Consider the following 26568-nt stretch of genomic DNA (forward strand, 5'->3'; position numbering starts at 1 on the left):
CTTCTTAAGATTTTTCAGGCATTGATTAAGAGTGTGGAACCACATTTTGGTGTTTCCTTCTGTTGTCATTGTCCTGATTGTTCTTTATATAACATATGAATATTCTGTAATTATGCACTTTCTTTCACTTGCAAAAGAAAAATCTGTGTTATCCCTTGTTCAAAACAGTCCATTCCTCATCTCGTGATTGGGAAATTGCAAGATTGCTTGCTACTTATTTATGTAGATTGACGCAGCTAATGCTCGCTTTCTCCACATTAGGAGAGTCACATTTGTAACTCTCAATGCTTGGCGAAAAAAGTATTCTAAGTAACAAAATTATGAATATTACAATAATGCATCAAACTAGATATATTTCTCTTCGTAATTTTTTTTTAATTTTAAATATCATCAAACAACTTCGTGAACATCAAACACAAATTGTTTGACACAAGAAGACAAAAAAATACAGATACAAATTAGATACTTACAAAATTTCATCAAACTTGTTACATAAAAAATCTACGAACACAAAACAATAATGAAATAACTCAATAAGGTTACTAATCTGAAAAAATGAAGCAAATATAGTTAAAGGTTTGACTGTTGATAGAGTTATAACAAAAACTAGTTAATTAAGGCTCTTTATTTAGTTGCCAAAGAGAACTAGATAACCGACAATATATATCTAGACAGCCATGATTTTCTGACGCTTGTTGGATTCTTGAGCAATGATTTCTCTGTGTTCATCCAATGCAGTGTCAACCAAGGACTTCTCATTGTTAATGTTGAGGGAAGGTTTATGAAGCTCATGCAGCACATTTTTTATGTCAAGCGCAAGGCGTTCAACAAGTGTGCGTGAAAAATCAGCTCTGATGACTGCACGAAGCACTTTGATGTGGTGAGCACCAGGTGGCATTGGATATGCCGGTACAACCCAACCATGGCGCCGCAACATCTTTGATATCTTGAATTCATCGTACTGGCTACTGTCCTTGAGAGAAAATGCTACCATAGGAACACCGTTGTCTTTTGAGAGTATGTTAAAGTATCCAGTTTCTTCCAAGTGTTCCTTCAGCACCATTGCATTTTCTCTGCAGTCCTCCATTATACTCCGGTAACCCTAGTGAATCAAATAAGAGCATATGCATACACAGTTTAGCGATTAATAAGAGAATGTGAAAAGTTTTAAGTCAAAATAAAATAGATTCCCTAGGCTCACCTCTTGACCTAGGCGAATTAGCTGATAATATTGAGCAATTATCTGACTAGAACCTGCAAATGGAAGGAAGGTCAATTTTAGGCTATGTGATAAAAAAGCTTACTGTATATGGTGTATGCAAAAGTAACCAAAGATCAAGAGACATGTTTTTTATTCACCTTTTGAAAAATTTAGGGTGAATGTGGGTTGGTCTGCTCCAAGGTAATTAATATGAAAGACAAGGTCTTCAGGCAAGTCTTCTTTGGTCCTCCATATTACCCAGCCAATTCCAGCATAAACAAGACCATACTTGTGGCCACTAACATTTATGCTCTTCACTAATGGGAGTCTGAAATCCCACTCTAGTTCTGGATATAGAAAAGGAGCTATAAATCCACCACTTGCAGCATCAACATGAATAGGTGTATCCCATCTACAAATTGATAAGTGTAGCAAATCAATATATTGATATTTGAATAGATGAAGAGACTGATATTTAGTGACTTGTGTAATTCTTACCCAGTTTGCTTGTTTTTTTCTAACAAGAGATCATTCAAGAGTTTGACATCTTCAAATTCTCCATTATAAGTTGAACCTAAGATTGCAGCCACACAAATTGTGTTCTCATCTACCATCTCAACAGCCTTGGCAGGGTCCATCACATAGTAGTCTTCTCTCACCTTCACTTCTCTTAATTCCACTTCGAAGTACCTAGCAAATTTCTCCCAACATACCTATATATAAATATACGAATTTCATGTCAGTAATTTTATATAAGTAGTTCAATCCACTGCCATTAATATTCCACTAAAATCTCACAAAATCAAGGAACCCTTTTAATGCCAAATTGATTATCATATATGTATGAAAGTGAATACCTGCACATTGGCACCAGTGACCATGTTAGGCTTATCATAAGGTTTACCCTCAGCCTTGCGTTTGTTCTGCCACTTCTTTTTGAATGCAAGCCCTGCCAACATTATGGCCTCTGATGATCCAACAGTTCCTGCACCAACTGCGCTCTCATTTTCTCCAATCTCAGCATTGAACAAACGCGCTATCATGTTCACACATCGATTCTGTTTTCAAACCAGTAAAACAAAACATAGATGAGATATGATTGATCACCTTTCATATTACAAAAGGAAATTTCTTCTTCAGTTTGGGCTCCTAGCTTTAATTTCCAACTAAATACTACTAAACCATACATATTTTATAAGAGTTTAGTTTATACGCGTGTAAAAATATTTCACACATGCATTCACCAAAGTGTTGCGACATGTTTAATGAGAATGACAAACATTGTGTTTGTAAACTCGTCAAATGATGTTGCAACACATCATAGGACGCATGCATACAATATTATTACACTAGTAATGTATATATAATATATTCATTTAAGAATTTCATTAAGAAAAAAAAAATAGTAATTAAAGATGGTCATTGAAAAACACATTTTGTCCAATATATAGCTAGCTATAACTAGAAGAATGGAAAAGAGGTGAAGTACATGAAGATCAGTGGTTGCTGGATACTCATCCATATCGACATAGTTCTTGTTGATAGATTCCATAATAAGCTTGTTGCATTCTTCCTCCATAGAAGTGGTCACAAAAGAAGCCAAATTGAGCTTTGGATTAGCATCCAACTGCAACTCATCGTGTATGTTCTGATATGCAACTTCCTTTGGCATTGAGTTCTCTGGCATGCTAAATCTGCAACAACACCAAAACTCTTCGTTCATTCCTTCCCCACCAAAATTTATTATATAGAGAATAAATTTAAAAAGTTGCACTTTAATAAAGACTAAAATTATATATTTAACTCAAACAAATGAAGTAATTTATATATTACCTAGGAAGAGAGTCCTTAGCATAACGAGAGGTAAAGTTAGAGTGAAGAATAAGGTCAGATTCAGAAGCTGGCTTTGGAAAAACCATGATGAAGTGTATAATATAATATGTTAGGAATTAATTATATGCAAAGATAGAAAAATGTGTTGTGTAAGGTGCTTATTTTCTTTTGGCCTTTTCTGTATGTTTGATTTGATGAAGAATGAAGAGGGTTGGAACCAACCTTGTGGTATTTATACACGTTCTTGGCTTTGAAAGTTTAAAGAAATTTTATTCAAACTTCATTTTTTTTCTCTTTTTTTTTTATTACTTGAATTTTCTAGAAGATAAAAAGAATGTAGGAAAAATCTTTAGTTTTATTTTTACAGTGGGTAAGGTGCCCCTCCAATTTTTACATGTACAGTAACACAATTTATTTATTTTTTCTTTCAGATTTTGGCACTTTAATTTGAGCAAAATATATGTCAAATACATGAATTTTGTTTAAGAGAATACATGGTAGAATAAAAATTCTATTGGCCAAAGAGTACTAATAAAGTACGGTGGGATTGATCTCATTTGATGGCCATATTTAATTTGCTACATCTTTGACTTGACTCTTATATGTCAAATTCTATTTATGTAGACCGATCATTTGAGAACATGTCAAATAGAAAAATATAGGGCAGGGGAAAGGGGGAACATGTATGATGTGTGTGTGCAAATTGAACATTGAGTAATAAATAAAAAGTCAATACAAAAAAATGTCCATATTTTGGGTTTAATATACACACACATCAATAAACTCCCCTAAAAAAAAACATCAATAAACTGTATTTAAAAAAATATTTACATGACGAATATTAGTAGTTAGTTTCCTTAAAAAAATTAGTTCTTAGATTACAATTTTACTCCTTATTTAGATTTGAAGTCAGATCCTACAACTCATTTATCCTTAGCTCAAACCATATTCATACATATAATTTGATTGCAATTTATCGACATTATAAAACATTTTTACATGTGTATAAACATCTTATTTTTTGACAAAATGTATATAAACAAAAGTCTTGAAAATTAATTCAAAAAGAGTTTAATCTATTTTTTATTTCGGTATTGTTGGTGATAAATTCTATTTCTTGCAGTACAGGGGGCTTATGCTTGTTTTGACTATTGTAGCGGGGTAGCTTTGATATGGTGCCATATGTTTTCCTCATATATCATGTGTATTCTGATGTTACTGTGGTGGCCATTGTGTTTTCTTTGTTGTACGATGTTACTAGAGTTGGTGTGCACATCTTGTGCTAGTTGCTCATTATCAATAAAAGTTTAACTTATAAAAAAACGAGTTAAATTTTGATATTTGCACATAGAAAGTTAATAAAATCTTGCATAAGATTTATCATATGTTATGGATCATATTAGTAGTAAGATGTTCAATATTAGCTGTAAGTAAGGATCAATTTGACATTGAGTTGTTAAATCTAAGGAGCAATTTGACAATTTACGTACGCTAACATGCATGGTATTTAAATATGGACATGTCACCAAGTGAAACATTGTTAATGAACAAAAGTGATATAAGTAGCGTTTGACATAGTTAGGGGCGTATTTAAAATATTCATAAATTTGAGAGTGCCTTGAACGGTCAAGAGGTGAATTTGATAATTTGTTCATGTTCATATTATGCAATTGTTCATCATCTTTAGCGTTGAAGTACGTACAAGTGCCCCCACTACCACATTATCACTTTAGATCTTTATTTTATTCATCTAATTAACTCCCTATTCGCTATGATTGAGGTCTAATTCAGATTATCATTCATATTTTGAAATCATTTTTATCTTTTAAAATTTGTGTGTTATGAATACTTTTATCTGAAATAAGTCATCTTTAATTTAGATTACTATGGTTGTAAATTCTCACTATCTCCTTTATACGACTTCTTTAATATTTATTCATTCTGACTTCTTTTTTTGAAAGGGATTCATTCTGACTTATTTTAACTTTTAAATTTTAATATTGATCACACGGTTTATAATATATTGAAATACACGTTACCAAAAAAGATACCGAAATATTGTAAAAAAAAAAAACCAAAATAAACACCTTTGCAAAAAAAAAAAAAACAAATTTATTGAAAAAGAAACATTCCAAGCTAAATGGTCCTCCCTAATTTAACACCGGTTAAAGTTTCATTAGTTTGGATGATTTGCCCACAAGTCAATTAGAGTAATCGTACTCGTAGACGTAAAATCCATGGCTATTGTGTCAAACATAAGAAACATTTATAATTCTGTCAAAAAAAAAAAAACATATATAACTTGTTCTTTGGTTACTAGGTGGTACTGACATATGCACTAAACTTTAGTATTTGTATGATGATGCTATGTAAAGAAAACTTCTGATCTTGGATATGGACCAAGTCCTAATAAGAATTTAATACCAGTCCGTGTTGTTAGGTAGTAAATTCTTCTAACATCTTATTTCTAATGACTTCGATATAAAAATATTTTCTTTTAGAGGAACAATATAAAAATACATATTTCGTGTGCTTTACTATGGTTTAATAACTGAGTCAAAAAAATAAATTATGGTTAATACTGCAAGAATGGTTATGCAATGTCCACTCAACAAAAATAAATAGCAATGCAGCAAGTAAATGTATATTCTTTGCGTTGATCAATTTGCCTAAGTCAACCAGAATATGGTAAGCTTGGATAATTTCTTCATGAGTTCAACAAAAGAACGTTGAAAAGGTCAATCAATTCACACGCCACAACCTTAGTATGAAATGGTGTTAATTAACACGGTTCTAAAGAGTTCAACAAAAATGTGCAAAAAGAAAAGTCCCCAAAAAACTTCCATCATGATTTTGAATTGAATTAAGTAGGGCCATTTCTTTTGGTTTTCGATATATTTTGTTTATTTTAATCAATTTTCCATTTTTATTAGATTGAACGATTTTTTTGACACCTCATATTGGGAAAATCAAGTGGTTTTCTTATATTTGCATGGTAGTATATTTGTAATATGAACTAAAACTTATGAATATTTTGATCTAATACATGCTTTTTGTGTTGTCAACCTAACCACCTCTTCTGTTGTTCAACTTCATGTTGGAATTTTATAAATCTTGTTTTTCATTTTCTATGCTTTTATTTAATCACTGATTTTCTCTACTTTTTTCTTTTTATCAATTTTCTTTACTTTTTCTTGTTTTCATTTTTTATTGAATTGGTCCGAGTCAAAATGTTCACTTTTTATTGCTCCAATTAATTCTCTTTGCTCTTTAATCTTTATAACTAGTCAGATTTAGATATATGTCAAAATTTTATTCTTTTGAACTTCAATTTTCAATTTTTTTGTTTTTGTTTTTTAGTATATAATATTCTCCCTTAGTTTCAATTTCTTCATTTCTAAAAAAAGTTTTATTTACTCATATGCTTATTTTCACGTTTGATTCAGGTAATCAAATTTGTGTTGTTCAGCTTAAGAACTGTACTATAGTTTTGTCAAACACAACATGGTTGATCCAAATGGTAGTTCGTCATGGTTAAAAAGTATAAATATTTGAGACACATTTGGGTTGAAAGATCATGGAGAATATGGAATTGTGTGAGCTATAGTCATAATATATAACAATGTATAATTGAAATATAATTCGGCATTTATCTCTCTGTATAACTATAAAAACAACATTATTTTATGCTATGATTAGATATATGTAAGGATTACTTATTTATTAGTCTAATTGGCTCTAAGTCATCACCCTATATGACTTGTATTATTTTTCACAATGATTAACTAATCTTCACTATAATGTTTTTTTTAGGTTATAATTTTAAAATGTTTACATATAGTGAAGCAATGTCGCCTCTTGATGTACATAGTGATACAGATAAGGTGGAATTTAATAGTGTTAATGATGTTGACACTAATAGTGATAGTGAAGATATAGAAGTCAACAGGGGCAACAATGTTCGTACTAATAGAGATGCAGACGGTGTGGAATTCAACCATGGTAATGGTGTTTGCAGTGAGCAAGGGAAAGAGAACTCCGATGGTTACAAATGCATCAATGATGTGACAGATGATGATGATGATGTAAGGGATATGGAATTCAACACAGAGGAAGAAGCTACAGAGTTTTATGTAATGTTTGCGAGATGCCACGGGTTTGCCGTAAGAAAGGATGAAGTGAAACGTGATTCTAATGAGAACATTATTATGCGTCAACTAGTATGCAATAAAGAGGGTGTTAATTATGAAAAAAAAAGAATGGCAGCCGATCTAGGACAACCATTCGAACTAACTGTTGTGCGAAACTTCGAGTAGTCTACAACTTTCTTTGTAAGAATTGGAGAGTTTCTATTTCAAACACTCTCACAACCATGAATTAGCTCTAGCGCATTTTGTTCATTTGATTCCTAATTACCGGAAATTGAGTGAAGTTGATAAACAAGTTGTTAGTGGCCTGCATTCACAAGGTGTCAGAGCATGTCATATCTTGGGTTTTTTTATCGGTGAAAAGGGTGGCCATGAAGGGCTTGGGTTTATCAGAAAGGACTTGTATAATTTCACGGATCATCAAGCAAGGGTTAAAATAAAAGATGGGGATACTTTTTCTACTTTGAGTTTCTTCCAGGGTTAGGTTGATACTGATAAATGATTCTTTTCAGAGTGTACATTTACAAATGATGGACGCCTAGAAATTTTTTTTGGGCAGATTCTTTTCAGAGTGTACATTTACAAATGATTCTTTTGACTATGAGTTTTTGGCGATATTGTTGCATTTGACACTGCCTATAGAAATAACAGGTATGGAAAACTTATTGTCATTTTTAGTGGATATAACCACCATGGAGAAACAACCATTTTTACCAATGCTTTAATTTATGATGAACCAATAGAGACATACAAGTGGGTTTTGAATTTGTTTTCAAAGACCATGTATGACAAACATCCAAAAGTGATGATTACTGATGGGGATAAATCAATGAGAGTAGATATCAGAGTTGTGTTTCCAAATACAAGGCATCACCTTTGCGCCTGACATTTGCATTGAAATGTTGGTCAACATGTGAAGAATTCAAATTTTTTAGAAGAGTTTAAGTCACTGATGTATTCTTCTTATACACCTGAAAAGGCTGAATATAAGTGAAGAGGGTTGTTGACAATTCTGATGTATCAAACAATAGGTGACTAAATAAAACTTATCAGTTGAAGAGAATGTGGGCAAGTGCATACATACGAGACCATTTTTGTGTGTGGTGTTAGAACGACATCATTCTGTAAAGGAGTGAATTCATTTATCAAAAAGTATATTTGACACAAAAACAACCCTGTGGATTTCTTGCATAATTTTGAAAGAGCTCTCAAAGAATAAAGACATAACGAATTATTATCTGATTTTAAGTCGTTCTATTATCATCCTATGTTGACAACTGCCTAGCCTATACCAAAATCTGGGGTGTTCCACCCTTTGTCTCCGTTGTTTTTACATCTCAATGAATTAGTGTATTTGCAAACATTTATTCGGTATGGGTAACAAAAGAAAACGAACACAAAATGACGGTGAATAAATATCAATCGATTCTGTTACATATCTATTGTCAAAACAAAATGATGATAAAAAGCCTTTGGATGAAGAAAATAACTTTTTTGTAATAGTGATATCAGACAAACAAAATTTATTTCTTTATTTCATCAAATTGTTTGATAAAGTGCTTATATCATTTTTGTATAGGCAATGAAGTTTACGAATTTATTTCATCAAATTGTTTGATAAAGTGCTTATATCATTTTGGTAATAGTGAAATAAAGAGATAAATTGTGTACCTGTCTGATATTACTATTACAAAAAAATTATTTTCTTCATCTAAAGGCTTTTTATTATCATTTTGTTTTAACAATGGAGATGTAACAGAATCGGTTGATCTTTCTTCACCGTCATTTTGTGCTCGTTTTCTTTTGTTGTCCATACCGAATAATGGTTTGCAAATACACTAATTCACTGTGATAAAGGGTGGAACGCCCCAGATTTTGGTATAGGCAAGACAGTTGTCAACATAGGATGATAATATGTCGATAATAGAACGACTTGAAATCAGACAATAGTTCATTATGTATGTATTCTTTGAGAACTCTTTCAAAATTATGCAAGAAATCCATAAGGTTGTTTTTGTGTCAGACATACTTATTGATAAATGAATCCACTCCTTCACAGATTGATGTCGTTCTAACACCACACAAAAAATGTTTTCGCATGTATGCACTTGCCCACATTCCCGTCAACCGATAAGTTTCATTTACCCACCTATTATTTAATACATCATAATTGCCAACAACCCTCTTCCATTCAAATTCAAACTTTTCAGGTGTATAAGGAGAATTTATCAGTGACTTAAACTCTTCTAAAAAAATTGAATTCTTCACACACTGAACAATATTTCGATGCAAATTCCAGGCGCAAAGGTGATGCCTTGTATATGGAAACACAACTTTGATAGCTTTTGTCATTGATTTATCCCCATCAGTAACCACCGCTTTTGGATGTTTGTCATAAATGGCCTTTGAAAACAAATTTAAAACCACGTGTATGTCTCTATTGTTTCATCACAAATTAAAGCACAAACAAAAATAATTGTTTCTCCATGGAGGTTATATCCACTAAAAATGACACGGGATTTTCCATACCTGTTATTTCTATAGGTGGTGTCAAATGCATAAACATCGTCAAAACACTCATAGTCAAACCTACCAGTAGAATCTGCCCAAAAAATATTGTTTGGGCGTCCATCATTTGTAAATGTAAACTTTGAAAAGAATGATGTATCAGTGTAAGCTTTACCCTGGAAGTAACTCAGAGTAGCAAAAGTATCCGAATCTTTTATTTTCACCCTTGCTTGATGATCCTTGAAATTTTGCAGGTCCTTTTTGATAAACCCAAGTCCTTCATGGCCACCCTTTTGACCCATCAAAAAACCGAAGATATGACATGTTGTGACACCTTGTGAATGTAGACCACTAGCAACTTGTTTATCAGCTTCCCTCAATTTACGATAAATAGGAATCAAATGAACAAAACGTGCAGGAGCTAATTCATGGTTGTGAGAGGGTTTGAAAACAGAAACTCTCCAATTCTTACGAACAAAGTCGTAGACTACTCGAAGTTTGGCACAACAATTATTTCGAATGGTTGTCCTAGATTGGTTGTCATTCTTCTTATTTTTTTCCATCATTAACACCCTATGTATTGCATACTAATTGACGCATAATGTTCTCATTAGAATCACGCTTCACTTCATTCTTTCTTACGATAAACTCATAGTATTTCGCAAACATTACATAAGACTTTGTGGCTTCTTCCTTTGTGTTGAATTCCATTTCCCTTACATCATCATCATCATCTGTCACATCACTATGCATTTGTAACCATTGGAGTTCTCTTTCCCTTGTTCGCTGCAAACACCATTACCATGGTTGAATTCCACACATCTACATCTCTATCAGTACGAACATTGTTGTCGCTATTGACTTCTATAGCTTCAGTATCACCATATATCAGTGTCAACATCATTAACACTACTAATTTCCACCTCAGTGTCAACATCATTAACACTACTAATTTCCACCTCATATGTATCACTATATACATCAAGAGGCTATGTTGCTTCACTATATGTAGACATTTTAAAATTATATATATGATGACTTAGAGTAAGTTAGACTATAAAAAATTAAAAAATAAGTAATCCTTAGAGAGAGAGAGAGAGAGACTCACAATTACGAAGGAGCGAAAACAAACTGATGCGATTCTGGAAACAACTATGATTCTCACGATACCTGGAATCAAACGGATGTCAGTGACGGGATGCAATTCTCAAATCAAACGGAAAAGACATTGATCCTAACACATACCTGAAATCAGAGATGCAATTGGAATGAAGGAGATGACTTTGAAATAACAGTAACAATTGATTGCAATCGCAAGAAGAAAGAAGAAGAAGAAAGTGGTAAAACAAGTATATAAAGAAATTGGAATGAATGGAATATGTTTGGACTCACACGCTCTGGAATTTAAGAAACATATCAATTTTTTTCTGAATGTAACCGATGGATTTAAGGATATTCAGATGAAAGAAACATTGATGTAAATTTTTAATTAATATAAGCTCTACAATGTAAATTCATTAAAATTGAACACTTAAAATACAATTAATTAAAAGTGTTAAAAAAAAGTAGGATTAAAATTGTCTCACATGTTTGACTATGAGGGTTGATTTCATGTCCTACAATTTGATTGGTTAAAATCATGAGGGATAAATTACACCCAAATCATGAGGGGGTAATGTAGGCCTCACCCTGATATACTAGTGTTGCATATACCCTTATAAGTTTTTTCTTGTATACTGAATTTCTATCATAAGTACAAAACATACATATAGGGAATTGAGACCACATGTCGTGAGTTGTGAACAATTTTTTTTGTAAATATTGAATTATTAGTATATAGGATAGAAAAAAATTCTTCCGAAAAACAACCCATTTAGTTATGAATTTAAAGATTTGGTGTATGGTACACTCGAGTTTTCGAGGGTACCATAGAATTTACCATAATACACAGGTTCATGATAAATATATTCTAGCAACTGTGATACCAAAATTAAATTTATGCACCATCTGTTATGACCAGATTTCACCATAAAACTCATTGTTTTAGGACAATTTGGTTGTTCTGAAGTGTGAATAGATGCATCAAATTACTGAGCAAATTTGGAGTCAAATAATCAAGAAATGTTGATAACAGTGAGTGTAACTATTTTGTCCATACAAAGCTATCTGCATAACATGATAATAATGTTATTTAGTTTGCCGCCCAGCTAGTAACTTGTGACAGAAACTTAAATTTAATCTCAATTTCCAATAACTGGTCTAATACATCATTCAGAAACATGATAAATGTAAAAGTGAATAAGTTTATTTCATAAATAAAATTACAGCAATGTTGGAATGACAACTAGCATACATAAAAGAAAGCCAGTCCCAAGAAATCAGAATCAGAAATGATACACAAGCTTCTATAGTGAAAACAATATGAGACAGTTTCAAGTAGCTTGTAGGAACTAAACTAATTCAAGGCAATCTCTAGGTTTATAATACTGCAGCAAACTTATATGATTGGACCCGCTATTCTACAGGTTTAGGAAATAAAAAGGCATGAAACAAATGTTGGTGACAGCTAGCATACATACAAGAGAAACAGTCCTGGGAAAGATATTTCAGAAACTGGAACCATATTTGAGCATCTGCGGTGAAAAGCAATATCAGAGCCCTCTATGGCTGGGATGCATCTCAAATGCTTAAAGGAACTACTGTTACATCAAATCAATGGTGGAATACATCAATAGAATGAGTCAAGAAATGGACTCTAATCTAGTTAAGGCACACAATCAAATAAGATTTTATGCTAACAACGGTGGAATACATATGCAGTAGGCGATTCAGCGATTGGGTCTACATGAAATTGCAGTCATGCAGACCAAAATCATTAGCCAAAAGGATGAATGAGAAACTCAATCCTAGATTGAATAGTCTATCGCCAAATCAATAAGATCATAGGACAAGTGGCTTATCAACTTAATCGTCCACCTAAGAGTGAGATTCGTCTCGTCCCTATCGAAGAAAACTGTCACACAAGTGGTGAATCCTCAATCTCTACTAAGCATGCCACTTAAACCTTTGATCATGTAGCCGACCCCATTTAGTGGGATAAGACTTGGTGGTTGTTGTTGTTGTTTGGGGGGACATTGTTAGTTGCAGACATACAATACTGCTGCTAGTGCTTGTAATAAATTTTGTATCAACCCCATTGCAAACTAAAATGCTATAATTGGCCGAAAGAAAATGTGACAAGGCAAGACAATCATAAGCATAATCGAAGAGCATATATAAAACAAGAAACATAGGCAACTATCTGCTTGAAGGACATATATTAGCCAAAACAAAGACATGATCAAATTGGAATACACTTATTAAACATTAATATTGTTCACACACTTGGAAGCTAACCAATAGAAGTGTGTACATAAAACAAAAAACATAGGCAACTATCTGCTTGAAAGATATATATAAGCCAACAAGAGACATGATCAAATTGGAATAAATTCATTGAACATTATTATGGTCCGCACGGTTGGAAGATTACCAATAGAGGTGCAACTGAAAGCAGAAGCATAGTGCATAAATTAGAAAACTAGAAAACATGGTAATCTACATTCAGGGAGAAGGAGTTCCTTCCTTCTTTTGCAGCATTCTTATTTTTTTATCTTACAGCATAATTATGAGGAATGCTAACGTCGAACAAGGCCACTCTAAATAATAATAATTATAACTGTGCAGAAAGTGCCAAGCTCACCTGTTCCACCTTTCTTGCAATCTTAACTCTTCCACCTTTGAATAGTCCACCAATCACAGACTGACAACTAGCAAGATTAGGTTTGACACCGCGTTTAATCAGCACAGCTATTGCTCTTTTAGCAGATTTCACCTCTTGTTCTGTAACTATAGTAGGAACACCGTAAGTATTTGGTTCAATGCATTTGGATGGCTTCAACTTGGTAACTAAACTAGGAAGAGGGGTACTTGGCTTCATGTCTCCCGATGGCTCCAATTCTTTAAACAAGGCAATTGCTTGTTTAAATTGACCAGTGATGCAATGGACATAGATTAGATGCGGATATGTGACAAGATCAGGCATAATGTTCCTAACAAACATTTCATAACATAAAGCATAGGCTTGGTTTACAAGTTTATCATTGCACATTCTGTGTATGACTGAGTTATGCAAGTCTGTGACAGTGTAAATGTCAAAATCATATGGCAACTGTCTCAACAAGGGTATGGCTAATTGAGTATGATCTCCTGTCTTACATAAACCAATGATTAGGATATAATAACTATCACTGTTCAACTGAAAGCCCTTTAATGTGATGTAATTGTAAAACACAAGTGCCTTACGAATCTGGCCTCTGTAACGTAAAGCGCTTAAGAGATCATTCAAAATGGAAGTACTAGGACGATGGCCGGTGTTGATGATTTTACGAAATAGAGAGAAAGCTGATGAGATGTTACCACCTTCGACACAATGAGATTGAAGGAGGATTGTCCAAGTATCAATGTTTTGAACAACATGAGTATGGGAATCCAATTGTTGAGCAAGTGAAAATAAAAGGGAGTAATCACCAGTATCGTAAAGGTAAAGATAAAATGGAGTTATGATAGGATATGGGAAAGCTATCAATAGAGAGCAACATATCGAACACAGTAGAAGCAGAAATGCCAGATTTGCATGCTTCAACAAATTTGCATGCTTCAACAATTCCAGGATGAATGTAAGAGGATGCTGTCATTGAGGAGAAGGAACGAAGGTATGAAACAAAAGGGCGAGGAGGAATAACAATGGAAGAAACAGAAACAGAGGTGGCACCAACATATCTTATTAACCTTGACAGCATTAGATTAAAAAGAAAAGAAAAGAAATATTAACAGAAATTCATGTCTGGCCGCCGATTGTTTCAGTGAACACTTTTGTCGATGGAGGAAGTTTTGAGAGGTGGCTAGGGTTTTGTGATGGAGTGTGATTTGTTCAGAGCAAGGCTTTATAACATCCACAGCGGAGACAATAGTTTATTTTACTCATTTATAATTTTTTTAATTTTTTTTTTTAGGAAATTTATAATTTTTAAATATTATTAACTAATAAGCCTTGACAAAAAAAAAATTAATAAGTATAAGTATACCTGAGTTGACTCTCGGATATATGTAGATGACTTTGACATCCTCTTAAAAGGTGAATTCTACCCTCTATTGTGGATCATTTTATGGTCGACCTATAAAATATGGATCTATGTAGATGACTTTGACATCCTCTCGGATATATGTAGATGACTTTGACATCCCCTATTATGGATCATTCTTTACCAATAAATCCATATTTTATTTTTACCTACTAACAAAAAATTCATAGTTTTTTTTATACATTCTCTCTTTCAATAATAAATTTGATGTATCATTTTTTTATAATAACAAACAATTGCGACCCCAATAAATTCATAACTTTTTGAACAAACAATATCTTTCCGATAAAATAGGTCCTCTCTATCATAACAAACCATTGTCAATTAACAAATTGTATGCAAACGAAATAAAATATTTTGTTTCGCCGGTTCTATTTTGCATTTAAAACGTTTAACAATATTTTTTTAAGGAAATTCAAAAATATCACTGACATTGTTTATAATTCTTCAATTGATTTACACATGAAATCGTTATTATAGGAAAATATAATTAAGTTTAAGCTTGTACATAACAAAAATAAATTTTTAGTTTCATTTGTTTTAGGGGAAATTTTTAGTTTTATTGAAAATAGTATGAATAATTGTCTTGGTGAGTTTAATTCAGTTGGTAGGGACAAAACATAATATATGCAAGCAGGGATGGAAATGGGTTAGGTTGGGCCGAACTTTGCAAGGTCTAAGACTGACCTACTTCAAAAAATATAGGTCTGAGTCTGACCTATTACCCGTCATAGGCTTATTTTCAAGGTCTAATCTAACATTTTTAAAGATCTGATAAAGCCTGGAAGCCTATTTAAAGGCATATTTTACACTAAGGCATATCAACACTTATAAGCCTACTACTAAATAGACCAAAACTTATGAAGGTCTAAAACACACGAATATGCTATTAAATAACAAAATCTTACGAATGTCTTTTTTTTTTGGTGGTGGCTTATAAGAGATGGAAAATTTGTTGCGTTAGTAAGTTATTGCTAGACTTTCGTTAATGAAATTGTTTTTAACGTCAAAAAGAAGAAGAAAAAAAAGAGTTGTAGATCCAATGGGTGTCATAAAAAAAGGAATATACTGTACGGTTGAGATGGCGTGCGTGCAGTTTTATAGGTAAAAAAGAGCAATGATATTCTAACAACCAAAAATCAACAACTTTTGTGACAACCACCAATTTTCAAAGGAAAAGTAGATAGTGACACGGAAACCAAAACAATAGAGAGAGAAAGTAAAAAGATAATGTGAGTATGAGAGATAAAGTTGTCACATAGGTTGTCACAAAATGGTTGTTAGAATATCATTTCTCGGTAAAAAAACAAGAAGAAGTGAAGAGGATGGGGTTTGCTTCGTTGGCCATGTTTCTAGACCGGATTCCAATATTTATTCAACTTGCATCTCTATCTATCTCTCTCTACACGCAACGCAACGCAACATTGTCGTTGGTTTTGTTGCTTATGCTTACGTTAAACAACAACAAACTAAGAAAGAATTGCGGCGTACTAGTTGAGACCCAAAATTGAGCATTCCAAGATTTTTATTTATTTTAATTAATCTATTTTCATTATCCAATTCCATCCATAACCATAAATAAATTGCAACCTCCTCCCTCAATTTAGAAGCTGAGCCAGGGAGGGAGAAAATGGGTTCCGTAGAGGAAGATTCATCGCGTACTTTGGAAGAAGCTCTTGTTGTTCAGGTTCAATTCTCTTTTTTCATTTTTCGCTTTTTTTCGTTGAGTCAACCCTCTATTTTTTTCTTTTCTTTCTATTGATTTGTTATTTATCACAATATTAACTATTCATTCGCTCAGTATGAATCTTCCAATTACTATACTTATTATTATTAGGATTAGGATTAGGATTAGGACTCCATTCTTCAATTAATAAAATTAACTTATATAACTGGAAGCTTCAATTGTGTGTTTAAATAAAACACACCTTATTCAACTCTTGATCATAACATAACAATCATTAAATAATCAAACACACAAATGGTGTTTTAATGTAACAGATAGGGTCTATTCAAAGTTAACATCCTAATATAGTGTGGACAATGAATAGGTCAAACTGTTGAGCTGTGTGAGCATGTAAAATTTGAACAAATCATTATTGTTTTCCGATGCGTCATTTATTACAAAGGTGTCGTCAAATTGCGGATATAGCACTTGAATGGACAGTTGTTTTCAGCGATCTGCAGTTTAAAACACTTAAAACACTGTCTTGTATTTGTTCTTTTTGAGATAGTGTTGCTGGGGTTTGTACCAATTCATGGACTCTCTGCTGCTTATGTGGATTGGTTTCCGCAGGATTCAATAACACATCTCCCACATGACAATACTATACCTTCTACTTTTGTCCAATCGACTTCATTTCCATACAATTATTATTAGGTTATTACAGCTGTAACTCATCCTAATCATAGTCACTATCTGATCTTCTCGTATGAACTGTTTTCAGTCATGTATATTGTGGTTGTAAGTTAGACATGATAGTAGATTTATTTCAATGTTTTTATTACTATTTGGGGACTACGATTGTTGGTCGATTTGGTGGATAGAATATCACTCATAACCAGATATGGAAATTACTCAAGTATCAACTACAGTACTTTGTTGTTCAAATCTACTTTATATTTAGTTAATTGTCAATACCCTGTTTTCCCTTTTCATATGCCCTTGATAGTTAAATGTCAAATAATTTTTTAATTTCAAATTGTGAAATAGCGAAATTGTTTTCTATAATCAGCATTATTTTTTTTTTTTTTTTACTCTTCCCTATGATGAACTATTGGTTATTTTTCATCTGAAGGATGAAGAGAGTAAGCTTTACACAGGAGATGGCTCGGTTGACTTTAAAGGGAGACCCGTGCTTAAGCAGAATACTGGCAACTGGAAAGCTTGTCCATTTATCCTAGGTAAGCCTTTTCATTTCACTTATGTAACAAATATTTATTTATTTTCTAAAGTTGAACTCATGTGTGATATGAAACACAGGAAATGAGTGCTGTGAACGTTTGGCATACTACGGCATTGCAACAAATCTTGTTACCTATCTTACTCGCAAGCTACATGAAGGAAATGTCTCTGCGGCAAGACACGTCACTACTTGGCAAGGCACTTGTTACCTTGCACCTCTCATTGGAGCAGTTCTAGCAGATTCTTACTGGGGACGATACTGGACAATTGCCATTTTCTCCATGATTTACTTCATTGTAATTATAAACCAAGATATTTTTATTCTCCTATTTATAAAATTCTCTACACACATTTCTCCTATGATATACTGCTGGCTATGCATTATATAGTATCCTACATAATGTAATTTGTGATGGTAATAGGATGTCATCAAACCATTTCTAAATCTTCTTTATATGGGGAAGTTAAATTCTTATAGTATCCTACATAATGTAATTTGTGATGGTAATAGGATGTCATCAAACCATTTCTAAATCTTCTTTATATGGGGAAGTTAAATTCTTTTATACATTTTATAGTTATAAGAAACAAATATTATGGTGCTGAAGAAAAATGGAAATGGGAGAATCCAAAAACCAGTTTTGAGTGTACTATGATCCAAACTTATTCCTTCTCGAGCACCGACTATAATACTCAAATTCATTCCCACATTTGAAAAGTTATAGGGTTAATATTAGGAACAGTAGGGGTCTGTATCTGCTTGATGGTATAATTGTATTCTCATCATTTTGTTTTTATGTGCATCATTTTCATCTACATGCTTTATATTCAAATGTCTTTACATGTTTTAATATGTAAAATTGTTGTCTCGTGCAGGGAATGGGTACATTAACTCTTTCTGCATCTATTCCAGCATTGAAGCCTGCTGAGTGTTTGGGTGCTGCATGCCCTCCAGCTACTCCTGCACAATATGCTGTGTTTTTCATTGGTCTCTACCTGATTGCGCTTGGGACTGGTGGCATTAAACCATGTGTGTCCTCTTTTGGGGCAGATCAGTTTGATGATACTGATCCCCGGGAAAGGGTTAAGAAGGGATCATTTTTCAACTGGTTTTACTTTTCTATCAACATAGGAGCCCTTGTATCAAGCAGTTTTATTGTGTGGATTCAAGAAAATGCAGGCTGGGGTCTTGGATTTGGCATTCCTGCTTTATTTATGGGATTAGCCATCGGAAGTTTCTTTTTAGGCACACCCCTCTATAGGTTTCAAAAACCAGGGGGAAGCCCTCTTACAAGAATGTGCCAGGTTGTGGCAGCATCTTTTCGGAAGCGGAATCTGGATGTCCCTGAGGATAGTAGTCTCTTGTACGAAACGGAAGACAAGAGCTCTGCAATTGAAGGAAGTCGGAAATTAGAGCATAGTGATGAACTGAGGTGATTATTCCCTTACTTTAAATTTAATGTTGTAATGTTCTCAACCTTGGTCACACTTGCAAAAAACAAGGGAGTATGTTCTGTGAAAAATAACTTATTCCCAATATTCCTGTTTAAGTGTTGCACGCCTTCCCACCAAATTCGTAGTTTATTGATTTAGAGTAATGTAATTTCAAATGTAAGCCCTACTCTAATGTTAAAAAAATGGAAGTTGTATATGTAAGGGTCCAGTTGGTCTTTAAAAAGCCTTGTCTGTCCCACCTGACAATGACTGATAGGATAGGATACCTAATATCATCTAACTTACTCTAGTGTTTGAAGTTCATAAACAGATAGCTGAACACTAACTATCCGACCATGCACTCTCATCAGATGATATCCGTATTGCACACTATTGAGCAATCATACCCTTTTATAACCCTTCCGGCGTCTCTTTTTCTTCTAAAGGGCACTCGCCATTATTGTTCCCCATAGGCTGATATCCCCTCGTTAAACTCTAGATCTGTCACAATCATCAAAGTTGGAGTACTATTTAGAGAGAACATGCAATTTGGTTTTACACATCTTTAGCCAAAATTTCAATGGTGCAGGTATTTCCCTAGTTTTTTGACACAAGGTTTTCACTGATTAAACTATCACCATTTTTGATTTTTTTTGGCTAATACCAGCAACCTACTGTTTCAAAATTTCACGGGGAACCCTGGATGGGATAATAACCTTTGGATGGTATAAATGTTGCTAGATTTATGATATTTCTTTCATTCACACATTCTGTATGAATTGCGTTGCTTTTGAGATCTATGATTTATTGGGAAAAAATTTCTTCTTTGCACTTATATTTGCCAGTGTGTTGCCGTATTTGCATTTTATATGAAAGCATATTTTTTTTATCCTGAAGACTGATCACTTGTTCCCTATATCAAGTTATTGTGTCCCCTAATTTTCTTGCCTAAACGATCACAATTAGACATTTATGTTGAACATTTTAGATTTTTCCTTTATCGAGCAACTTTGCACATAATCTACCTATCTGGATTGTGAGAATTTACTTTACAAGCTTTATTTACTTTCTCTCAAAAAGAAAAAAAGCTTTATTTACTTCGGACTTGCTATCTTTAATTACTAGACTGTTGTCAGGTTTTCTCTTTTGAGTTGGCTAATGGCTGATTCATTGTTTTCTTGCTTCTCTTTTTCCGTTTTCAAGGAATGTTATTGTCATGGACAGTTCTGTAGGATAGACTGCATGTAAACAATTTTCTCTTTGGAAGTCTTTAATAGGTTGAGAAATCCTCTGGTAAAAAATTTCTAATATTTAGCTTGTGTCCTAATAATAATTTGTGTTGATATCAATAAAGGCTTAAGTATGCTTACTTGCTTCAGAAGATTTCACACTCATTAACAGGGCTTTCTACTTTCCTTTGTTTTAATGAAGGTGTCTTGACAGAGCAGCTGTAGTCTCTGATGCTGAGAGGAAAAGTGGTGACTATTCTAACCTTTGGAGACTTTGCACTGTGACACAGGTGGAGGAATTGAAAATCTTGATCCGCATGTTTCCAGTTTGGGCTACTGGCATTATTTTTTCTGCTGTCTATGCCCAGATGTCAACATTGTTTGTGGAACAAGGAACTATGATGAACACTAGTATCGGTTCTTTCAAAATCCCACCAGCTTCCCTCTCAACTTTTGATGTAATTAGCGTTATTTTCTGGGTCCCTGTCTATGACAGGTTTATAGTTCCAATTGCAAGGAAATTTACTGGCAAAGAAAGGGGCTTTTCGGAGTTGCAAAGAATGGGAATTGGCCTTTTTATTTCTATCTTGTGCATGTCAGCAGCTGCTGTTTTGGAGATTAAACGTCTGCAGATTGCGAACGAGCTTGGGCTTGTGGATGAACCTGTCCCTGTACCCCTTACTATACTATGGCAAATCCCTCAGTATTTCTTATTGGGAGCAGCAGAAGTATTCACATTCGTGGGGCAGCTTGAGTTCTTCTATGACCAATCTCCAGATGCCATGCGAAGTTTATGCAGTGCTTTGTCACTTCTGACTACTTCACTGGGAAATTACTTGAGTTCTTTCATTCTCACTGTGGTAACTTACTTCTCTACACGAGGGGGAAATCCTGGATGGATTCCAGATAATTTGAATGGAGGTCATCTCGATTACTTTTTCTGGCTTTTAGCTGGACTTAGCTTCTTAAATATGTTGATGTACACAGTTGTTGCCAAAAGATACAAGAAAAAGAAGGCTTCTTAAGGCATTTGTTAGTAGAGGAACCTCGTTTTCATGTTTCTTCATGTCATTGTCATCATTGTTCTGTATGTGATATAATGAAATTGTGCAATTACGTAATTTTCATCACTTGTAAAGGAAAATTTGTGTTAAGCCCTTGTTCAAAGAATCAAAACAGTCCCTGCCCCATCTTGTGATGGCAGTTTACGATTCCTCTATACATTATTTATTACTTCTCACGACAAATGGTAACATCGTCAATACTATAAAAAGTTGTGCCAAATGTAGTGCATCCAATGTGGTGTGAACAACTAGTATATGAACTTAATACTCCCTCCATTTCAAAATGAGTGTCGTTTAAGGTAGGGCTGGGCAAAAACGGGTCGATCCGAATTAACCCGACGAACCCAACCCTAGTTTACACATTCGGTTCGGGTTAAAACAGGTTACGGGTTAGACGGGTAAATTTTACGGGTTAATATGGGTATATTCGGTTCGGTTCGGTTCGATGTTTTAGGCCCGTCGGAACCCGAAGGAACCCAACCAAACCGATATTATTATTAATTTAATAATTATATTATTAGTTTTCAGCTTAACTCTTACCCCCCTCAAATAAGTTTTCAGATCTAGATCTTTCTTTTTCCATTTGTTTCTCTCTCCACGATCTTTTTCTTCTCAGTGTTCCTTATTTCTTTCTTCTTCCTTCCTTAGCTTCCACCATTCTTCCTTCTTCCTTCTCTAATTTCTTGTTTAGGTTGTCACAGTTTTAAGTGAGGGTTTACAAATGCTTGTGTTGATCTAAAAGTGAATAAATGATTATGAAATCTCTGTTTGGACCTTTTTCTCTTTATTACTTGTGTCAATCTCTAGATTTGGTTCTCTTCTCTTGTTTTTGTTGATGCTGGATTGCTGGTTGTACAGAGGGGATATTTGAGGAGTGGTCATTTTTTTTTGAAGGATGAGGAGTGGTCATTGTCATGTTGTTTTTTTGGATCTATGGCTGCTACTGGAATTTTTATTAGCTTCATCAACCCGTTGATCCGAACCGAACCAACCCGGAACCCGATATACCCGAACCCGAAGTACCCGATTTGAAATTAAGGTGTAATGGGGTTGTTCCTCTCAACCCGTGGGTTGGCTCGGTTTTGGGGTTTGGGCCCGAACCCGAACCGATGCCCACCCCTAGTTTAAGGTGTTTACACACATATTAAGAAATGCAATGATTAAAAGAAAGAGAATGATTATTTTACCAAATTATCTTTATTAACTATTGGTTAGTTTTAAAATTAATACACCCTCCGGTCACTATTATAAGCAAAATTTCACTTTTTAGGTTCATTCATTAAATGATGTATGTGGTCTATTTAATGGACCACATACATCATTTATTGAATGAACCTAAAAAGTAGATTTTTGCTTATAATAGTGACTGGAGGGTGTACTTTAGAAGTAGTGTGCAGAATATTAATTGGAGGGCATACATCATTTATTGAATGAACCTAAAAAGTAGATTTTTGCTTATAATAGTGACCGGAGGGTGTACTTTAGAAGTAGTGTGCAGAATATTAATTGGAGGGTACAATTGAAAAGAAAAAATTATTATTGCATTGGAAACTGAAAGAGACACTCGTTTTGAAACAATTTTTTTTTTGCTAAAGCGACACTTATTTTGAAACGGAGGGAGTGCATTTATTTTATCTAAGTTAATAAAAAGACGGGACTTTTACAAATTGATTTGGAAGTTTGTTCTTGAATATTTGTTTACGTTAATCACATTATATCTATACTACATATCAAGAAAATAGCATGTTTCGACTCTTTTGAGTCGACTTTTTCTCTTTCTAAAATTACCATTCAATTTTCAATACAAATAGAAATTCAAATACTAAAAACTAAAGTGTAAGTTTTATTTTCTTAATTATTTAAAACGCGTAACGAACTAGATGAGTATATCTATATTTACCTTTTCATTATTCTAATTATACCCTTAAACAACTTTTTCCATAATAAATTGTTGTTGGTGTCATTAAAAAAATAAGAATTTAGATTATATTTTTATTATATTGTTGATGTCATTGAAATAGATAATCATAGTTTGATTTGTTACAATTTGAAAGCAAAAAACATTTATTTTTACTTTTAATCAAAATTAAAATTTCATAAAAATCACTATTTGTAATTTTCAAACATTAGCGCAATAAAAAGAGCGGAAAGACGGACACGTCTTTTCACTAGTTATGAATAAAAAAAGAAGGTTGATCTTCTTGAATATTTTTATGCAATCGATTTCATTCAACATTTCTGTTTTAATCAATAATAAGATTAATCCATTTAATTTTTATTGAGATAATACTAGTTAAAAATAAGATTTATTAATACATGAGACTTTTAAGCTTTGTTTGCGAGTTTGGAGGGGGATGTGGCAGAGGGATTTGGAAATAAAGGAATGAGCAAGTGAAAGAAATAGAGGACAATGTGAGGGGAGAGTTTTGGGGGAAATTGTTTTTTCATAACACAACTCTCCTCATTTAGGAGAATTCAAACATTATATTGGAGTAAGGTTTTGAAGGGTTTATATAAATTCTTCAAAATTTAATTTATACTGTTATAATATTATTAAAATTTAAAATATAGTAATCATAAGCATTAATTTATCATTATATATTAAACAACTTTTTTTGAAAAATGTGAAAAACAATCTTAATTTTTCTCTATATTTCTCACCCTCTAAAGTCTTCCATTCCCCTCCCCTCAAATCTCTCAAACAAAGCCTTAACGCGAAAAAGTTATAACATTTTTATTAATCCTTACATATATACCATATTTTATGTGAGATCGATGAGTTTGCGATCTCAAGTGGAGCTTCATGTCGATCTGCTCATGTCTTTGGAGCGTTTAAAATTCATATATAATTTATATATTTTGTTGAAATTTCAAAAAATTTGTGGGACAAATTGTTATAACATTCTAAATATTTATGAAAAAAATTTATTAAAAAATGCGAAGGGTGCATATCAGTTGACTTAAAAATAAAGATTAAAAGTCGTGACAAAAAAACTAAAGATAAAATTTATGCCAATTATAGGGATAAAAACATATTTAATCATTTATATCTATATTTAGTCTTTATCATTAAAACAAAAATACCAGTTTTTCATTTTTTATTCTTATCGTTTTGTTCTAGTCCATGCAAAATTTTGTCATATTAGAATTGATCACATAGAATAATTGATTTTATTCTTTCAATTAAGGATTAAAATAAATATAACATTGATTAATTTCTGTATGAACACGTTTCACAAGGACTAAAACAAAATAGCAATGATTAAAAACAATAATGTGTATGTTTTTTTTTTGACAAAAAAAACTTGAATATTTGAAAATGAAAGGACCAAAACAAAACATTTTTTTTTCAGGCGTTGGATTAAAAATTAAAATAATGGTGTATTTACGGTATAATAATGGTGTATTTACGGTATATTAAAATAATGGTGTATTTACAGTATCTTTGGTGGTGTTCGGGATTCGAATCCAGGACCTTGCATATTTTATGCATTATCCATACCAACTGAGCTAAGCTCACGAGGACCTATTTACAGTATCTAAAAACATTATTAAAGCAAAAGTTGATTATAAAAATAAAAAAATGTTTAAAGGCTAGAGCGATTGCCTATTTGCTTCGTTGGCCTTATTCTTTGAGGTACCGTTTGACCTGACTTTTTTTCAGCTTCTCTACGTTTTTAAGGAGAATCTAGACCAAACACAATATCAATTAAGTTACTTATTAAAAAAGTACTTTTTTTATGCATAAAATTGAATGGAATGAGCTTTAGCCAAAGTTGTTGAATTTTACTTCAAAAAACTACTTCTCGACAATTTATTTCACAAGCACCTCTTTTCAACCTACACTGGGAACATTTTTTTAATTTTTTAATATTTATATTTCAATATGCTTTTATCTTTCATTTAATATTAATTTTTGGACCGGTCCATTTAATTATTTTTTTTGAAGTATGGTCCATTTAAGTTTATTATCTTTTTTTTGAAGGAATTATATTATCTTTTTATCACTTATATATTTAATTTCAATATCGTTTAATCATCAAAACTTCGCTCATATTTTTATTCACGCTGTTATTGAATGACACCAAATATTTTTATTCCCTTTCTTCAACCTCGCAAATATACACACACACATTAGAGTTTAGAATAATACTTTATGTTCGTTTGTCTATTTTTTTGTTACGCTAATGCATATAATTTTTTTTAGTGTTGCATAATATGTTCGTCTGCCTCAGTGAAAGAATTGTGGTGCTGAAGAATATATCTGTAATACGTATATGGTGTGTGTATATATAAAGAGAATAGTTGGTTTTTTCTTTTCCAATTATACTCTATAACAAATTTGGTTATAAGAATACCATATTGTTGGTGTCATTCAAAAGATAAGAATTCATATTATATGATATTATATTTGTTACAATGTTGGTGTCATTGAAACAGATATGTTTAGTTTTTTTAATAAGAAAAAGATATGCATAGTTTGTTACAATATAAATGTGCAAAATATATATAAGTATAATTTTTTTGGGCATCTATACCTGTACTTTTAATTAAAATCAAAATTTTATAAAAATAATTATACGTAATACACAACACTAAAAAAAATTATAAGCATTAGCGTAACAAAAAAAAAAACAGACAGACGGACATAGAGTATTACTCTTATCGCTAATATGTGTGTATATATTTTTCAGGAATAAAAATATTTGGTGTCTTCAATGACAACGTGAATAAAAATATTTGATAGGTTGTGATAATTAAACGATATTAAAATTAAATATATAAGTGATAAAAAGATAATAAATTCCTTCAAAAATAGATAATAAAATTAAATGGACCCTCTTTAAAAAAAAATTAAATGGACCGGTTCAAAAAAAATTAAATGGAAGAAAAAAACATATTGAAATATGAATAGTAAAAAAAAAAGTTCCCAGTGTGATTTGAAGAGAGGTGCTTGTGAAATAAATTGTCGAAAAGTAAGTTTTGTACAATATTTTGCCAAACAACTTTTAACTTAAAAATAACTTTAAAACTAAAAAAAATAGCGAAACCAAACAGCTTTA

The 26568-nt window shown here is 32.6% G+C and overlaps 4 protein-coding genes across 7 annotated transcripts; 1 reads left to right on the plus strand and 3 right to left on the minus strand.

The window, feature by feature from the left end:
- Positions 1–346: 346 nt before the first annotated feature.
- On the minus strand, positions 347–14648 carry LOC146932949 (glutamate decarboxylase 1-like). 4 transcript variants are annotated; one of them, XM_085704677.1, is made up of 9 exons: positions 13433–14648; positions 10936–11856; positions 10799–10860; positions 2691–2895; positions 2059–2259; positions 1700–1914; positions 1360–1613; positions 1202–1254; positions 347–1102 (listed from the first exon to the last, which is right to left on the minus strand). In XM_085704677.1, exons 4-9 carry the CDS (start codon positions 2886–2888, stop codon positions 668–670), a joined length of 1356 nt encoding a protein of 451 aa, XP_085560803.1. In that variant the 5' UTR covers positions 2889–2895; positions 10799–10860; positions 10936–11856; positions 13433–14648; the 3' UTR covers positions 347–667. The 4 variants fall into 4 exon arrangements, with proteins under 4 accessions (XP_085560803.1, XP_085560802.1, XP_085560804.1 ...); XM_085704676.1 differs by having other exon boundaries at positions 10799–11856; XM_085704678.1 differs by lacking the exon at positions 10936–11856 and having other exon boundaries at positions 13433–14272.
- Positions 9202–10253, minus strand: LOC146932950 (protein FAR-RED IMPAIRED RESPONSE 1-like). The gene is made up of 2 exons (XM_085707793.1): positions 9712–10253; positions 9202–9619 (listed from the first exon to the last, which is right to left on the minus strand). Exons 1-2 carry the CDS (start codon positions 10251–10253, stop codon positions 9202–9204), a joined length of 960 nt encoding a protein of 319 aa, XP_085563919.1.
- On the minus strand, positions 10264–14531 carry LOC146932951 (pentatricopeptide repeat-containing protein At5g25630-like). The gene is made up of 3 exons (XM_085707794.1): positions 14357–14531; positions 13433–14310; positions 10264–10476 (listed from the first exon to the last, which is right to left on the minus strand). The coding sequence occupies exons 1-3, from the start codon at positions 14529–14531 to the stop codon at positions 10264–10266; spliced, it is 1266 nt and encodes a 421-aa protein (XP_085563920.1).
- A 1629-nt stretch (positions 14649–16277) lies between the features above and the next one.
- LOC146932952 (protein NRT1/ PTR FAMILY 8.3-like) lies at positions 16278–21652 on the plus strand. Its single transcript, XM_085704674.1, has 5 exons — positions 16278–16560; positions 17672–17777; positions 17857–18074; positions 18655–19211; positions 20644–21652. The coding sequence occupies exons 1-5, from the start codon at positions 16504–16506 to the stop codon at positions 21464–21466; spliced, it is 1761 nt and encodes a 586-aa protein (XP_085560800.1). The 5' UTR covers positions 16278–16503; the 3' UTR covers positions 21467–21652.
- Positions 21653–26568: the final 4916 nt, after the last annotated feature.

The sequence above is a fragment of the Medicago sativa genome, chromosome 4 (genome assembly GCF_051527215.1).
Source record: "Medicago sativa cultivar Bolivia chromosome 4, Bolivia_mono, whole genome shotgun sequence".
NCBI lineage: Eukaryota > Viridiplantae > Streptophyta > Magnoliopsida > Fabales > Fabaceae > Medicago > Medicago sativa.

What these genes read in the sequence shown, in the direction of transcription:
- LOC146932949 (XM_085704675.1), bottom strand. Translation starts at nt 3,120, where the DNA reads ATGGTTTTTCCAAAGCCAGCTTCTGAATCTGACCTTATTCTTCACTCT. An exon ending in CAGCAACCACTGATCTTCAT is followed by an intron (nt 2,260 to 2,690) that starts GTACTTCACCTC and finishes GTTTGAAAACAG; the next exon opens with AATCGATGTGTGAACATGAT. An exon ending in CACCCTAAATTTTTCAAAAG is followed by an intron (nt 1,255 to 1,359) that starts GTGAATAAAAAA and finishes TTCCATTTGCAG; the next exon opens with GTTCTAGTCAGATAATTGCT.
- LOC146932950 (XM_085707793.1), bottom strand. Translation starts at nt 10,253, where the DNA reads ATGGAAAAAAATAAGAAGAATGACAACCAATCTAGGACAACCATTCGA. An exon ending in ACCACCTATAGAAATAACAG is followed by an intron (nt 9,620 to 9,711) that starts GTATGGAAAATC and finishes ATGAAACAATAG; the next exon opens with AGACATACACGTGGTTTTAA.
- LOC146932951 (XM_085707794.1), bottom strand. Translation starts at nt 14,531, where the DNA reads ATGCTGTCAAGGTTAATAAGATATGTTGGTGCCACCTCTGTTTCTGTT. An exon ending in TGTTGAAGCATGCAAATCTG is followed by an intron (nt 14,311 to 14,356) that starts GCATTTCTGCTT and finishes CTCTATTGATAG; the next exon opens with CTTTCCCATATCCTATCATA. An exon ending in TTGCAAGAAAGGTGGAACAG is followed by an intron (nt 10,477 to 13,432) that starts GTGAGCTTGGCA and finishes TGGTGTTTGCAG; the next exon opens with CGAACAAGGGAAAGAGAACT.
- LOC146932952 (XM_085704674.1), top strand. Translation starts at nt 16,504, where the DNA reads ATGGGTTCCGTAGAGGAAGATTCATCGCGTACTTTGGAAGAAGCTCTT. An exon ending in AAGAAGCTCTTGTTGTTCAG is followed by an intron (nt 16,561 to 17,671) that starts GTTCAATTCTCT and finishes TTTCATCTGAAG; the next exon opens with GATGAAGAGAGTAAGCTTTA. An exon ending in AGCTTGTCCATTTATCCTAG is followed by an intron (nt 17,778 to 17,856) that starts GTAAGCCTTTTC and finishes TATGAAACACAG; the next exon opens with GAAATGAGTGCTGTGAACGT.